The 16,984-nt window shown below is 44.7% G+C and overlaps 1 protein-coding gene across 6 annotated transcripts in view; it reads right to left on the bottom strand.

Annotated features, from left to right (window-relative positions):
- Nucleotides 1-2,780: 2,780 nt before the first annotated feature.
- LOC135374606 (uncharacterized) overlaps nucleotides 2,781-16,984 on the bottom strand; it is a 66,888-nt gene continuing 52,684 nt past the window's right edge. For 5 of the 6 annotated variants that reach the window (XM_064607546.1, XM_064607547.1, XM_064607543.1 and 2 more), the window contains 2 exons: nucleotides 10,959-11,057; nucleotides 2,781-9,016 (listed from right to left, as the gene is read on the bottom strand). In XM_064607546.1, coding sequence (XP_064463616.1) covers nucleotides 3,288-9,016; nucleotides 10,959-11,013 — 5,784 coding nt within the window. In that variant the 5' untranslated portion in view covers nucleotides 11,014-11,057 and the 3' untranslated portion in view covers nucleotides 2,781-3,287. The remainder of the gene's footprint in view (nucleotides 9,017-10,958; nucleotides 11,058-16,984) is intronic. The other variant, XM_064607549.1, reaches the window with a different exon arrangement.

Consider the following 16,984-nt stretch of genomic DNA (forward strand, 5'->3'; position numbering starts at 1 on the left):
CCCGTGGTCCGTGAGTGCATCGCACAGGCAGGCATATATGCTTTGTCTAGACACAGTGAGTGATCAGACTTATACTACGTGGTATGTACATGTAGAGATGTATTGATTATTCCTTTCTGCTCAGTGTATGCTTTTAGCAGAATAAACGGTAATTACTTGAGCAATATGTGCATTTCTACGCATTATTTTCGGTCATGCATTCAGTGGTCCCAGCTGCTAAGTGGCCGGATCCCGGACCGCTTAGCAGAGGGGACCACTGGATCAATTCCACTGGTTCCACTTCAAGTGGGACCATCGTGGAGCTGGTTCCACTTTCAAGTGGTCCCAGGCACTAAGTGGTCCCACACCCAAAGTGGGACCTGTCCAATAAACCACTTTGAAGTGGTCCCACTCCAGATTTTTGCCTGGGTGATCTTTTCTTATTCTTGATGCCTCCACTGGAAATAAATAGATCTCACGCAGTCGCCGGCGCATTGGCACCGACAATCAGGTGGTGGTGGTGTGCTGATTCAGAGCGGTTTGCGTGACGGCTTGCTGGTTGCTGCTCGGCTCTTCCCAGACAGTACAGCTGGCGCCAGGATCTGAATCCAGGAGAGCCAATCCATTGTGCCCAGCTCCCCAATAACTTTTGCCATGACATATATTTCCGTTGTTTCGATGCAAAAAGCGAAATAGGAAATGTCAGACGACGAGACGCACAAAATCCTGGCGTAAAAACGACATCACTTAATCAAATTGCATGTTTTACTGCAATCTACAGATTTTTACGGAAATCTCCATACTTTTTAACAAGCGATCTCCATACATTTCCTCCGACGGGTGTGGCAACACTGGTTCGGGTACGCATTTCGGTTCGGTTCGACACCATGTTCGACACCTTGCCTGTAAAGGGCGCCTCACACTAGACGAACAAAACACGAAGCAGCAGCAAAGCACGAGCAAAACACGAAAGCAAAACTGCTGGCGAACAATGTTTCCAGAGCACGTTCGTCGAACATCTTCGCACACTACAGAAGCAGACAAAAAACATCGGAGGACAGCTGTTGAAATTGTTGAAATCGCGAACAAAAACATGCACGAAGAACATGTGCGCCGAACAAAATCTGTGTTTCGGACATTGCTCGATTTTCGAGATGGAAAACACGGCTCTCCACAGTATAGCGTTGCGAGCCCTAGGGAGTTTTCTTAGTTCGCGAGCAGAACATCTACGTTGTTGTTGTTGTTGTTGACTAGCAGTGTTGAGTGTACAATCAACATGTTCAGGCTGAAGATTCCAATCACTAATGTCGTTAGGAAAGAATTATTTCAGAAAGGAAGTGATATTACAATGGGGAAGCTTAATCACATGGATGTCGTTCAGACGAGATGAAATGTAGTTAAAAAGCGATAGAACTTGCGTCGTCTGTTTTGTCTGTCTGTCTGTGTCCCCTGCACTGGAGTTTTATCGCTTTTAGAAATCTAGTTAGCAGGGACTAGGAGACGATCGCCAGTGTTTGTGTTGTGATACATTTTATGGTAGAGACACCGCCTGGCTATCAACCGTCTTGACTTGAAGATCAACGTCGAGATTTTTTCTTTATACGTGAAACACTCGCGTCTCTGGAATAGTTAGATGTAATGAAGCACATTTTGAACTGACTCTAATGCTTGAATTAAGTACTCTTGATGAGAATCCCATATGTATTCGAGTTTGAGCAGCACGAATGTACGATATGAAAGCAGCTATGAAAGTGATGTGGTGGGAGCACAAGATGGCTGCGAAAATTTAATTTGGTAACTCTAAACATAACTCTAAAAACAGCACGCCATCAATGGTCCCATATCGGTCCAAAATTGGCAGCCAATATAACTTACGTTGGGCCAGTATATAGGCCGTGCAACAAAGGTCCGGTAATACGCCAATGAAACTGCCAATATTGGTCCAATGTTGCAAGCCCGTGGTGAGCCAATGAAAAATACGAATGCCCTGTAGCTATAGTAACTGCCACTCCGGTCTAGTTTTAATTGGTTTGAATGGCAGCACGACAACGGGAAGGCATCACAGTACAATGCATTATTTTTTCTCTCTCTCTTTCGTCTTTTTTGTTATATTTACCTGGGTAGGTACTGAAACACTGCCATGGGTAGCACAGTGGTGAGAGTAGGAGCAGCCAAGATAACACCACTTATTGCTCTTCATTGGCTTGATTGGCCCTCATTAGGCTCACTAAAACCGAGACAGTGCCAATATTGGACCAATATTGTGTGCTGCTCGGGTAGTTAGAATCCGCAAAAGTAACTGTAATAACAACTAAAGCACGCATCCCGAGCTTTCACAAGCTGGCAATAACTATAACTTGCGTCCCCTCGAAACACGTGTCCTTGTGGCTGCTATGAGGCCCTAGGACATGTCCTGCGCTGTGTGCGAGCCGCTAATTCTGATTCTCGCTCATGATGAAGAGGAATAGCAGTCTCTGTTCGAAATATATGGGCGGCTCTCCTCCTGTTACACTTCCCTTCATCTTTGCTTACCGGTTCACCGAATTTTCTCCTCATCTGCATCTCTTGATGACATCTAAGTGGACACATTACTTCCAAGGACAACTGCATATAATCATTTAATCACACGTACACAAATTTAATTTGTAACAGGCATATTTGAGTCAGTTGAGGTTCCTTTACACGAACCTTGATTACTTCAAAGTAATATGTTCCGTAATCTGTAACGATAACTGGAAAAGCAATTTGGAACCCTTACATTTATTAGGTCGTAATAAAAGTACGACTGTATCACACATGTGTTTCGCTCGACAATATTTACTTTATTCAACTCTGCAGCGAAGTGAGCGAGAGTTCCAAAATAATTTGAATTAAACTTTCTCCAATGTGCGAAAAACACTTTTGTTCATTTACATTTGACACCAAACATAATCGCACGCAGCCGTATTCTAATACTGTGGCATATCATAGCTAACCATATAACTAGCAGATTAGGAATAGACACATTTTTTACACATTTTCAAATCACCTTACGAACCTACTACGGAACGGTACTTTGTAACATAAGGAACAAGAAGAAACAAAATGCGTAAGTCATAATCACAATCACAAAAAATCAGAAAAGTGATCTTTTTTCTTTCATTTTGACACTGGATGAATATTTGTGCTTTCTCGGATGAAGGCAAGGACTCAGTATACTGCTGTTGATACCTCTATTAAAACTGCTATATCATCTTCAGAGCTCGTGTCCATTGACAGCTCAGTGGCACTTGGTGCTTAACCACAACCGTTGCCAACAATCGTCAGCATCATGAATGAAAGTCATTCAAGCGAGTCCATTTCTGAAGGAAGCTAACCAATTCGGGATCTTGGCTACTTTGGAGGGCTCGTTGTAATAGTTTCTTGCCTTCATCATCCTTAGCAGAAACATTTGTATGTGGAAGCAAGAGAGGAATATAGCTCAGGAGTAGTGATATCTCAGTCTCTGTTGGATGCCAGAATGAATAACTCTCTACATAATACTCTCGAATGCGGCTGAGTGTTGCACGGAAACACTCATCTACTGCGTTGACATCTGAGTGGAGTACCATCAGTTTCAGACAAAGCGTATCTTCCATACTCATATCGTCCTCACAAGATGGCAGCTCGAGATTAGTCAATAAACTCGCTGCGTCGTAATCACAAGAATATGGTAATAATGTCATTAGCTCTTCTCTCATATAATCTTCTGCACACATTCGCGTTGGTGATTTGCCGTCTTCATTAGGACAGTTCATAAGAGAGTGTGGGATGAGGCATCTCAGAACATTCATTTTGCTTTCTTCAGCGGAAAGAGCGCAGCATGTGTAACCGACTGTGTCGCGCATATTAGGAAAGGAGTGGGGAAGAAGGAAATTCACGATATCAACTTCATCACTGTAACAGGCCGAGTGAAGAGGTGTCCATCCATTCATGACACGGGAACTGATTCTAGAGCGGAGTAATAATAACTTCACAACGTCCAGATGTCCATTTAAGGCACACACATGCATTGGCGTCATTCGATACACATCGATCACTTCCACTGATGTATAAAGAGGAATGAGAAGCTTCACCACATTCGCGTGTCCCTTCCTCGCGCTCAAGTGCAATGCAGTGTTCTCTCTCTCATCTGTAAAGCACACGGATGAATGGGAGAGGTGGATCTTAACAGCTTCCACATTACCTTCCCCTGCTTCTATTAGCAACTTGATATTGCCATCGTCGTCGATCATTTCCGCGTTGACATCGTCAATGTGGAGATCATCGGTGTTATTCATGTGCGACCATCCCCGATATAAGGTAACGATGTCCTCATTTTTTACTCCACGTTCTACATAATCCTGCTCACTGAGATTTAAATGCGGCAGTAACAGCTTCATGTAATTAATGAGATTTTCTTCTTTTATCTTACGTAGCTTGTCCTTGGCCATATCATGTAGCAGTTTGCGGCTATCAGGATCACCAGCGATGACATCTAAATGGAGGAAGAGATGTTTCAAACACGAAATTTCTTGTTGGAAATCCTCGCTCACCAGCACAAACACAAAGCTTCTGCTGATCCTCTGTGCATGCCTAGGGTCACTGTGTCGCAAATAAGGCCATAGAGTTTGCATCACTTTCCTTACACCATCATTCGCCCAGACGTACAACGGTGATGAGCCGAACGTTTCAGGTGAGTTCACGATCGAGTGTGGGATGAGACAACTCACAACGTTGGACTCCACACTCGAATGATATTTCCAAATTGTCCTAGCAAAGTCTGAGCACGTTTCTCTTGCGTAGTTAAGCATGTGCGCGTTTGTGTGGGGTAGAAGAAACGTCACAGCTTTAAGGGAAAGAGAGGCAGAAGCCACATGAAGCGTTGTGTTCAGTCTCATGTGATGTTCGTCATATGTCCGAGTGCGAAGGAGTAACAACTTCATGGCCTCCAAATCATCTCTCTTTGCACATATATCTATCGGAGTTTCTTCATGATAATCGAGAACATTCACTGAGGAATAAAGAGGCACAAGTAGCTTCGCAATCTCTGCATCTTCACTCAAGTGCAAAGGAGTTTCAAAGTGTCCATTTCTATTGTTAACGGATAAATGTGCGAGGTAAAACTGTGTTGTCTCCAGATTTCCTTCTTCCGCGCTAATGTGCAACATTGTGTTTCCATAATTATCAACAATTCCAATATCGCAGTAAAGAAGGAGCATTTTACAAACAGTCTCGGACTTTGCATAAAAAAGGACAGTTCTATTGCTACTGTCTGTAAAACTGTCAAGGTTTCCAATTACCGAAGACTCTGCAGAACATCTCAAGCTTCGTTCCTTGCGTGATTTTAATTGGTCCATGATGTCTCTGTGCAGATCTACTGTACTCTCTCTCGGGGACACATAGGTCAGATACACATCTAAAACGCCTCGTAGGTCGTGTCTCACAGCCGTGAATATTGCTCGTTCAAGGAAATGTCTCTTTTGCTCCAAGGTTTCAAACCTGCGCAGATTTTCGGTAGAACGTCTCACTGCTTCCTCACTGCATCGAGCGCATAACACATTAAGTCTTTCTCCCGCAGCCGAAGTCTCAGTCTGCAAGCATTCCATCCACTTCCCAGCGTATTTTGCGTCCCATGGAGACCGCAGCTCTGCGTACCCAAACGGTGACAGTTGAAACAAATCCTCCTTGATTAGCTCATCATCCATCGGAAGCTTCTTCAATGTTGCTTCATCAGAATGCAGGGCTCCTAAGTGCAATGGCGTCCTTTTGAGCTCATCGACTCTGAACATATCCTCTCTTTGGATAACATGTTGCTCAAAATATGAAGCGTCATTGTTCATCACAGCACAGTGAAGGGGAAAGGACTCCGATGCCAGTGGGTCGAACAACATCATTACACCGCTGTATTCTTCTTCACGGTACAGATTGACAATGACATCCCTTAGGTCTAAATTTTCTGTTACTTTCGCTTTTTTCAGTAAGTAATCGGCTGCAAAGAATTCAGCGAATGTCTTATGAACGAACTCTGGAATTCCGTTGTTCAGACCATTCAGAAATCCTTCTTTGAGACAATTATTAGCTGCGTCCTTCATTAAACGTCCTTCGGGCTCTAAATTCTCTAATTCGTCTTTGTTCAATAAGTATTTCAATTTTTCCTGAGGGAATATACACTTCATAGCGAGGAGTTTATGGTTTTCGTAAAACTGAAGCGCTGCGGAGTCATTCTCCTCTTGTACGGCGTGTAGGCGGAGATTTTCTTTTCTTTTTTCAATTCTGAATACAAGGTGCTTGTACCACACAAACAACTTGTAGACGTGTACGATGTATAAGTTCTTATCGGCTGATATGTTTGCACGTTCAAGTAACGAAGAGTAATCGTCAGACTTTGCAATTTCCCCATTCTTCATTTCAAAGATCATACGAAGCAGGAGAGGGGTTTCCAGGATTGTCTTGTTTTTATCCTTCAAGTTCGTGAGCAGTCGCTGAAACAGCTCGGAAGCTCCATCGTTTTCATTGGTTGAATGAGCTGTTTTCTCATATTTTCTAATGAACTCCTCCCGATTTTCGTGTGTAAAAGGAAGGAGTTCATATGACACCGTGTGCAGAGCATCTTGTGCATGGGGCTTAAGTACAGTACGAGTAAAGATATATATCTTGTGAGCTTTCTTTTCAGATATAAACGATGTAAGCTTCAATATAGCCTTGCGGCATCTCTCGTTCAGTTCATCGAAGGCATCCAAGATGAAGACAATCTCGAAAGGGATTCCGTTGTTCAAACTTTTCTCGAACAAAGCGAACTCTACACCATTTTTTTGTACTTGACACAGATCCGCTAGATACTTGCACATATCCGCTTGACTCGCCAACGCTGTTTTAACAGATGCCATTCTCTGAGGAAGGTCGACGTACATCACCCACCGCTTCGTATCTCGATCTTTTACCTCTGTGCACAAGTGCTTTGCCAACATACTCTTTCCCATACCAGGTGCACCAGAGACTATGACAACCTTCTCGTTTACGTTCAACAACTCCTCCTCAGTGTAACAGTCACTTCCTGTCATTCGAAGATGACTGAGTTTACCATTTGATTTTGTCCACAAGAGTCTCTTACGAGGTTCCTCGAACTTTAGCAGGTGCACTACTTTGTTTCGGAAATGAACATTTTCCAGGAGAGCTTCGTAGTCACGTGGCTCTTGGAGGAGCACGAATTTCTCGAACTTGGTTAGTTCCTCCTTGGCTTTTGCCTCACAACCGCGAGGTAGAAGTGTTGCGACGTGATTGTGTGGACAGTCGAGAAGTGCGAATGCCTCACTGTCGTCATTTAGATTGCATTCGTTCAAGTTAATTTCCACGGCTCTTCTACACTCTCTTTTCACGTAATAGTTCTGAACACGTTCTTCTCGTTCACGAAGAGGAGGTCCCACGTCAATATTCCGCGATTCGCACAACCTTAGGAAAACCGCAGTGTCCACGCACTGTAGGAAGGTGTCTATATTCATGGCTTCTGGAAGCACTGAAACATATTGGCCCTGAAGTTTTACGCGAGAATTTTCGAACACTTCTTTTTTGCAGCTATTCTTGACATGCACAAAGCTTGCTTCGTCGATCCTGTGATCTTTGTGTCTCTTCGCAAAGAATGCATCTGCTTGTACTTGTTTCAGCAAGTATTCTTCGCCAGTGTGTTCCACAAGCAAAAGGACTTTTGATCCAGTAGCACAGGATACTTCACTGAGAAGTTTAATCACCTTTCGGACGTCTTCGTTTGGATGGACGGATACTAGCACAAATGCACATTTGTAGTCTAGTAACACATCCTGCAGAGTGGAGTCATATTGGTTCGCTTCGAAAAACAAGTATGGCCTTCCCGTAGATTGCACAGCGTTGTGAACCATTATTTCGAGAAGCCTCAGTTCTGGACCCGTAAATACGTGAAGCGACCCCTCTTTCCAGACACTCTTCTTTAGTGGTTTCTCGAATTGCACTTTGAGATTGTCAGTTTTGAAAGTTTTGTTCAGTCTCGCGTTTTCCTTTTCTATCTGTGCTGCATCTATGGATGGGATTCCATTCTGAATGTATTCCCGCATGTCTGGGATGACATGTTCCTCGAAAAACTTTCGTAGTTCCGGTACTTCCCGTTCCAGAACCCTATTTCCATCGTCGCAACCATATTGGGCCAGTATGTGAGGAATCCGTACAATTAGCTCTTGTTCTTCATTACGGGAGACAGCTTGTTGGATAAGAAGATTCAGCTCTTTTTTCCTTCGTTTTATGTCGTTCAGAATGGCTCCGTATTGCTGTTCCCTCTCCATGTCCCCGCAGACATAAGGCTTGCCATCATTATGATACACTAGGCAAAGTGCCATGTGACATAACTCGTGAATGAGCGTCCCGCGGGTTACGGCTTCTTCAGTGCTGGCCCCGACGAAAACTCTCTGTTCGTTGTAGAAAGTGAGACCGAGGTTGTGTCTATCCCAGCATCCCGTAGTCCGCTGAACGCTTTCACTCTTGTAGTCGAATACTACTTCCAGGTGCGGTGCTGTTGCAGCCACTTTCAGAATATTCCTGTTTAATTCGTCACTGGAGAGGTGCTTGAACATCTTCTCCAATCGCTCATTGAAGTCATCACATCTGGTGACGCTCCGTGATTTGATTTTCAGATAGTCGATGTAAGAGTCCACGCATTCTGTCGTGTAATACCGCTGCCGTCGAATTTCGGCGCGTCCAAGAGGTGTGAGATCTTCATAACACGATGATTCTCCGGTGTTCTTGAGTCCACATTCACGCGAGACTAGCAGACCATGAATGCGGAAAGCTTTCTCTTCAATAGCTTTGTAGCGAGCAGAGACATCTTCATCGGGGTCTAACCACACTTTCAGGGCAGGCACACCATCCAGGCACTTCAGAACACGGGTCTCATCTCTGTCTCCTATGGCTCGATGCATTTCCTTCCTGACCTCCTTCCATTCTTCTGACCTTTCCATGTGTAGATCAGGTACGGATGCTGAAGCCATTCTTCTTGAGAATGAACGAGGAACTCCTGAAATTTTGAGGGGAAATCAGAAATGCAAGCACGTTCATCGAAAGTATTCGTCGAACACAAGTTGGCAAGTATGATCGTTACATAGCATGTTAGAGCTTCGTACTGTTGACACTTCAACTGAACGTAAAATGCGGTCCTCGTGTGCACTGCTGCATTGTTTTGGCGTTGGGACACAAATCAGATTGCTGTGGCGTCCAAGAGCGACATAATGGACGAAAGCCGATTCCACGTTGACGGGGATGTGTCCGTAGCACCAGGACCGGGCGGCAGTTGCATCATCCCTCAATAGGAAATTGCCAATCGCAGCTCTCAAAACATCCAGTGGCACCTCTCAGCAAGAATTTCATCATTGTAACCCTCCGACACTTGAATCTAGAAGTATGGCGTACGTAGCGGAGGAATAAACTATGTGGTCCTGGAGCTATTCAAGTGGTTGCGACCCTCCTAACATCAGTAATTCCGTGGGTGTTCCTAAAAACGACATGCTGGTCACAGTAGCCAACCTGTATCGACGACGACTGAGTACGCGTGACCCATTTCTTATGCAAGTGTTCGTCACCACACGTCACGAGGTAGAGGTCTAGTGTAGTTAGTACCTTGATAAGGTTCACATACTGCAGCGTTATCGAAAAGAGGAAAACACACACACGACTGCAGTTTTCGTGTGTGTTTGTGGTTTCCCCTTCGTGATTGTCCCTTGTCTGTACTGTACAGCAATGGGGTAGAGTGTTGTTCTGTGTGGGGTATTATGTCAATCTCGCCCTATACGTCAACCAGCGGGTCATGGATGGCAATTTATACCGTCCGGAGTTTTTCGCCGGTTCGACCCCTTGCATGCGAGCACGCTTCCGGCTCATCGGACAGCGATCGCGCGACGAACTCTTTGCTATAATGCGTGCCAATGAGTGGGGAGGGTCAACCTCGCCGGTGACCAACATGGCAGAAATCGCGAAAAGCGGTGCTCACCATTACTTAAGCTACGTTAGGCGCGCTTGTGTTGTCGGTAGACGATTGAATGCTATTATCGAAACGTCATAACCAAAAAGTGGAGCTTCTCAAATTACGCGCGAAACACCAGGTGCCTCTCGCTACGAGCACCGCCACGGGACAGGTTTCTCTTCGATATTGCCCTTCCTCTGGGTGCCTCCTGCGTGGAGCACTCCGCACCCCGCTCGTATCGGGGAAACCCCGGTGCAGTTTTATCGAAAATGCTATCAAATTGCGACAAGCTTGGCGGCACAGTCAGCTTAGCGATTCGCAATGTCGCCGGCAATGTCAATTATGTCACCGGCAGAAGGGAAGTTTCAAACGGAAGATGGTTTCGAATGCGATGCTTCTGAAGCTTTATGAAAACACACACACACTAAGGAATTTTGAGAAATTTTTGTGATGTTTTGCTATTGGAAGGCATATCCTGGTGGGCATCGCGTTAACTTGAGAATTCCGGATCCCTCGCGGGGTCCACCTTTAACCGCTCTCGCTTGTCGTTAACAGTCTCCAGTCCGTATATGACTAGCACCAAATAAACTTATTGGAGATAAATAACGCAAATTGCACTAGCCGATCACTATTTTTTTTTCTTTTTTTGCGCGGGGATGCCGATCCTAGTTCATCCGCTGGTCAATTTAGATGAATTATTACATGGCTAACAGAGTACTTGTTTTTTTTTTTGTCGTTGTTGTTCTTCCGAGATAGCTCGAATTCGGTCGGAACTTTCAGCAGGACGCTGGTGGGAGCGAGCTTGGGGACGACTCTCTGACAACATCCGCCACGATATTGGCTGGAGCACAGTTTTTTCCCAGCTATGGAAACCGGTCTGGATCCCTCGGAGCCAGATTTTCTTCATGCTCTGTTGTGAAAGGGGCTATTCGCTCAAGATAGACCAGTGCAAGTTGGCTATGGATTGATTGCCATTGGGTTGATCCGGTAATGTTCTTACCCCGAAGGAATGAGGCGAAAGACATGACTCTGAGCCGCCAACGCCGCCAGTCCATTTTTCCTCGCAGCCGCCGTCGCCGCCGCTGGGCTCCTCCAATCTCTGCAATGCGGTTAGTTAATGAAATTTGGCATTTTAGAAGAGAATGGGGAAAAAAAAAACATGAATGGCACGTGACATTTAATTGTTGATAGGGTGTCTCAAATAAGGTGATAAAAAAAAACGTATTAAAAATCTCCCTGTCTGAACATGATGGTGTCAACGCTGTTTATCTCGAGGGAGATGTTGCCACCTCCGAGACCTTCACGTTAAATTTTGTACGCGAAATCTTTTCGGGTTAGTCACGGAATGTTTCCGAGTCACCTTACGCTGTTTTGACAGAAAGAGAAAGCACAGTCCAGATTTATCCCGCGGTATTCCAAGATACGTTTACTACTACACTCTAAGAAAAAAAGGACTACTTTCGCTCCTTTTGGGGACGAAATGCGTTGCCACAAAAAATAGTCCCTTTCGGGAGTAAATGCACGCGAGTAAATGAATGTCACAGAGTGTAGACTGCATTTCCCGCGCTGTTGTAAGAGTCCCAAGTACATAATTCGTGTGCATGCATGAAAATACCTTGAAGCAAACCGTCAACAGTGATATATCGAGTGATATAAAATCTTGCGCCATACATAGGGCAAAATTTGCGAACAAAGATGCTCTAACTGTTTCTTACTTTGTGTGCCGGGAAAGTTGCTACGTTGGCTGAGTTATACAGCCTTATGTCGTTTATTGGCACATATTTACGTAGACTGTTGCATTCAGGAGACTATTCGCGAAGTTTAGTGACGATTTGCAGTCCTGGGAAGTAAATCTCTGGACTAAATGTCGGGTTAGGGGACTAAAATGAAGAGTAACTGCAGATTAGGGGAGTAGAAGCTGCAATTACTCCCCGTTTTATTCCTTTTTTTTTTCTTAGAGTGCACAGTGAACCTAGTCAGAAAAAAAAAAGCCGTAATTTCGCGTAATCTTAAACTTTAAGTAAATTGTCGGCTCAGACATGAGAGAGAAGCGAGGCTTCCCTTCTTTTCCATGCATCTGGTATAATAACAGAAGCCTAGTTGCTGCGACGCAAAATTCTGTTAAATAAGACGGAGAAGGAAAAGGGAATGAGCGGGAGGGGAGATAATTTGCGTTCCTCCAAAGGACGGTCCAAAAGTAGAAAAAAGTAATGCGGTAGTAGTAGTAGTAGCAGTGCAGTACAAAAGTAGTACTATGATAAGTAGTTAGTGTTAGCAGTACTTGTTAGTTGTATTAATTAGTGAAGCAGCATCCACGGGGACTGCAGCAGCATATTTTGTTATCCTCTATCTTCACTCAAACGAGATCTGCACAAGTATGGAAGTTTTCCAAGGTTTTCACCGAAGTAACGTGCACAAATAACTACAATAAATGCTCTGCAGCGTACGTTTGAGGCAGCTTAGAGTCATGCGATTTCGTTCCTACTACAGCTCCTCATGCTCTGTTTTACGTCACCTAAAATAATCCACCACCCATTACTATGTCGGTGCTCTATACGGCTGCATTCGACTTGTTCGGGCCATCTTGTAAAGCCCTGTTCAGCGACTTCACGTCGGGGGTCCCCGAAATCCACCATTAAGAATAAACGTTTAAGAATAAAACATTCCAGAATAATCCGCTTAAAAAATACAAGGTTAAAAATATATCTCCTAAAATAAACCGCTTACTATCCCCGCTTAGACATCACCGTTTAATAATCCACCATTAAAAATAAACTGTTTCAAAATCCCCACACCGACAAGCACGGAGTCGGACTGATTGCAATTTACGAAGGGTTATATCATGTTATGGTGCCCTAGTTTAGTTTCGTTTCGGTTAGTTTGGGATAGTTTAGGCTATAGTTTGGTCCAGTGAGGTTAGGTTAAGTCCCTTGCTTTCAGTTCACCTTAATTTGGGCCATATACCACATGACTATAGCAACGGTAGGGTGGATTTGGGGGGATTCTGAAAGGAATTTATTTTGAACGATATATTCTTAATCGTGGATACCCTAGAGTTTTTACTTAAAGGGGGATATTTCGGCGATTATTTTTGTGCGTTGATTTTTAAGCGTATATTCTGGGAGATATATTTTTAACAGTGGGTACTTACGCGTTTATTTTTGAAAGGTTATTTATAATGGTTTCAAACGGGATACACCCCTTCACGTTGCATATCGTTGGTGAACCCTAGCCTTTATTGATTCCTGATAACATTGGCGCCAATAGCGTTGTTGGTTGAGCTGTGTGGCAGCGTAAAATATTACGTGTGACGCTTACATATGCTTACCACAAGACAGAAAAAAAAATATGCACGTGTAGCATATAATGTGTATATATGTATGTACACGTACACCTTGTGGTAGTGCTAAGAAAAGGTCTATCCGAGATTCCCCGCCATTGCTCCCCCCCTCCCCGGCCCATCAAAGAACAGACAATCCCCCTTCCTCCCCACCAGCTCTCGTGGCATTGTGGTTCGGACGCCGAGACTGGGAGATGACACGGGTTCGAATCCCGTCGCCGGCTGTGCAGTCTAATGTTTTCCCCTTTGTTTTCCGAAGATATTTCGGACGAATGTCGGCACAGATCACCGTGAAGTCGGTCCAGGAGGCACACTAACACCCCCTGTCCCTCACTCCTTCCTGCTGTCCTCTCTCCGTCTGTACACGTCTGTACGCCGTTCATAGCCACAGTTGTTTCGCGGCGTTAACTCGGAATTTAAATAAACAACACCCCCCCCTCCCCCCGGTTTACTTTGTCGCGGGGTCTCCCGATCTCAGTGCATGATCCGCAGCGGTACCAAATGAACGAAAAGCTGTGCCAAAACGGTACACTGACATTTTATTGGAGCTGAATTCCGAATGAGTTCTCAGGGACAAAAAGTGTCGCACAACTGGAGAAGTTCGCGGCCATGGAAGCATACTTACGTCTCCCTGGTGGTTGGAGTGAGCCTGCTTTCTTGGGTTGGGGGGGGGGATATTTTCTCGAAACGGGGGGGACGGTGTTTTTTGCAAATCAATCTTCAGTCCAGGCTCGATCCTGCACTGTGTCCTGCTGTACTCTGTTCTGAGTGTCGCCCCAGCGAAGAAGCCAAGCTCGCATAACTAGGTCGTCGGAAACGGACGCAATATTTAGTCTTGGGTAAGTTACTCCTAAAAAGTAACTGAGTTGTAGTTATAGTTACTTGCTTGGTCAAGTAACTAGTTACAGTGGCTGAGAGAAAGTAACTTAGTTACATTACAGTTACTTTTTATAAAAATGACCATGAGAGGGTGACGCAATAGTTAAAAACATACATTTATTTACGTTTACTTAAGTGCGATAAAAGTGTTATTGCACTTAACCAGAAGCTGTACAAGTCAATGTGTGGCTCTCCCACAGGGAAAAATACGACATGTGTACTTACGTAAACAAGGATCGACATTTATTCGAGTAACTAGTTACATTTCGCAGCTACATTCACAGAAATAGTAACTAGTTACGGTTAAAAGCTACTTTTCTGGAAACGTAAGTAGTTACTGTAACTACTTAACCCCAAAAGTAACTAGTTACAGTTACGTAGCTTAGTTCCTACCCAAGACTGGCAGTATTGTCGTGGCTTCTCTCGTCAAGAGCGGACATCCAGTGGTCAAACATGAACGGAATTCTGGAGGTCGTTATCGCCGACACTGAAGCCTCAAACTTGAATATGAATTCAGGGGCACGAACTGCTCTTCGTCGAAAGATGAAAGTCACTGAAAAGGTTAGCCAGCTGTAGGGATCGAACCAAAGTGCAAAGTTGGGGTAGTTGGTGTGACATTACTAGTTTAGGCTGCCAAGGGGGACGTCGGACAAAGTAGGAGACACGAAAGCTGCTTCTGTTGTCGTGTCTCCTACTTTGTCCGACGTCCCCCTTGGCAGCCTAAACTAGTACAGGGATCGAACCCACATCTTCTGGATTGCCGGTTCAGCCTTTCAGTCCAGCCTTTAACCTTTTCAGTGACTTTCATCTTTCATCGTTGATTTCTTAGGCAATTTGAGGCTTTGTTTGTATCTGTCCCTTCTATGTCGTTCCAGCCTCAGAACATCAGTTTATCTCTTGCTCTTCGTCTGCTGTACTAAAGCCATCGGGAAAGAGAACTCGTGCTGAATGGATTCAGTATCTTGCCCTAGCTCTGGAGGAAATACTTCTCAGACTTAAGCTTGAGAACCGAGATATGAAAACTGATATGCCTTTTGAAACTAATATAAAGGAGGACTCGAGCTGTGTCACAGGCTCCTGTGCAATATGCCTCGACTGTGCGGTGCGCCATGAAAGCGTGGCATCCGTGTATGACGCGATAAACGCGGGCGCCGTGGCCTTTAGTTGGAGTGAGTGGACCTGACGGTATAGAGTTTGGCCCTCGTGCACAAGTGAAATGAGACGTGGAAGCGAGGATCATGTGAGCATCATCAGCGTGAGGCATCGAGAGCGTGGCGTACCTTGCATGAAAGCGTATTTATGAGAAGCCTCCGGGTCTGCTGCCACACGCCTCCTAGTGGCGCAGTATGGCGGGCACGGTCAGAGCCATTTATAGAGAGAGTTTGGCCATTAGGAGGAGCCTAACTTAAAGCGCGTCAGGCGACGTCACGGCTGAACGACCTCCCTCGTCGTGCTCCATTGTTATGCGGTCGTCAACCGGTCGCTGACGCCATATCGATGCTGATCGTTGTTTATAATCCAAGGAGAGAAGGCACGTGCGTATTTCTTGCTTCGAAAGCCTTTCGTCCTTGAACACTTTCAGTTCGGCAACAAAGCCCCCTTGATCGGGATCCGGACATTTCGGTGCAAAACGTTGCTGAGGTGTCCCGGAAAAATGGTCTCGGGAATGACTGTCACGATGTCGACATATCGTAACAAAGGGAAGAGGGCGGCTTGGCATCAAAAGTAGTGTTGTCAAGGAATTTGGTTTACATGGAGAAGAACGTGCTTTATGTATTTTTATGTATTATTATAAATTGAAGACCTGATATGCACGTGTTCGTGGTCTGTCGTGACTTTTAAACTTTTGGGGAATTTTCCTTTTTAATATTTTGCGCCCCACGTTCTGGTCGGTGCTGTACAGATATTATTTTTTTTTCTTTTCTCAAGAGTAGATGAAGAATTGCTGTGTCATTTTGTAGTGAGCATTATCTCGAAAAGGGTATCTTCAAGGCAGGGATACTATGCAATTTGAATTTCATTTGTTGAGGACGTGGCGGTTACATCTTTGGCGGAAGAATTTCATTAGACATCATTCCCCTTGTATTCCTATATAATTTTTCCTCGGGAATGGCCACCCTCTTACCCTCTTCGAGATAATACTCACTGCAAAATGACACAGCAATTCTTCATCAACTCTCGAAAAAAGAAATAAAAAATGAATAATTGTACAGCACCGACTAGAACATGGGGCGCGAAATATTAAAAAAGAAAATTCCCCAAAAGTTTAAAAGCCACGACAGATCACGATTACATGCAGATCAGGTCTTAAAACTATAATAGTACACAAAAAATACATAAAGCACGTCCTTCTCTATGTAAACTAAATTCCTTGGCAACACCCCTTTTGATTCCAAGCTGCCCTCTTCTGTTCGTTTTATTACGATATTTCGACATCGTGACAGCCATTTCCCGGAACCGACGTTGCAGTGATCCCCCGCTTTGCACCGAAGTGTCCGTGCACCGAAATGTCCGTGCACCGAAATGTCCGTGCACCGAAATGTCCTGCACCGAAATGTTCTAGACCCCCCTTTATCACTGGTGCCAGTGGGTCATAAGTAGGTTATTCCTGTAGAGTACATTCATCGCGACCACGAAGCTGTAGAGCAGCTGGCGGACAGCATCAATATGGCGCGGACTAAATGGCTGATAAGCGGATTCCGCTCGGATTCAGGCTTTTTGGGCTACGCAACGACGACTCTGATGTCAAAATAAGCTCCTCCCATGAGGCGGCAAAAGATCGAAGAATGACCAAACTCTCCCTATAA

Source organism: Ornithodoros turicata, unplaced genomic scaffold, assembly GCF_037126465.1.
Source record: "Ornithodoros turicata isolate Travis unplaced genomic scaffold, ASM3712646v1 Chromosome86, whole genome shotgun sequence".
NCBI lineage: Eukaryota > Metazoa > Arthropoda > Arachnida > Ixodida > Argasidae > Ornithodoros > Ornithodoros turicata.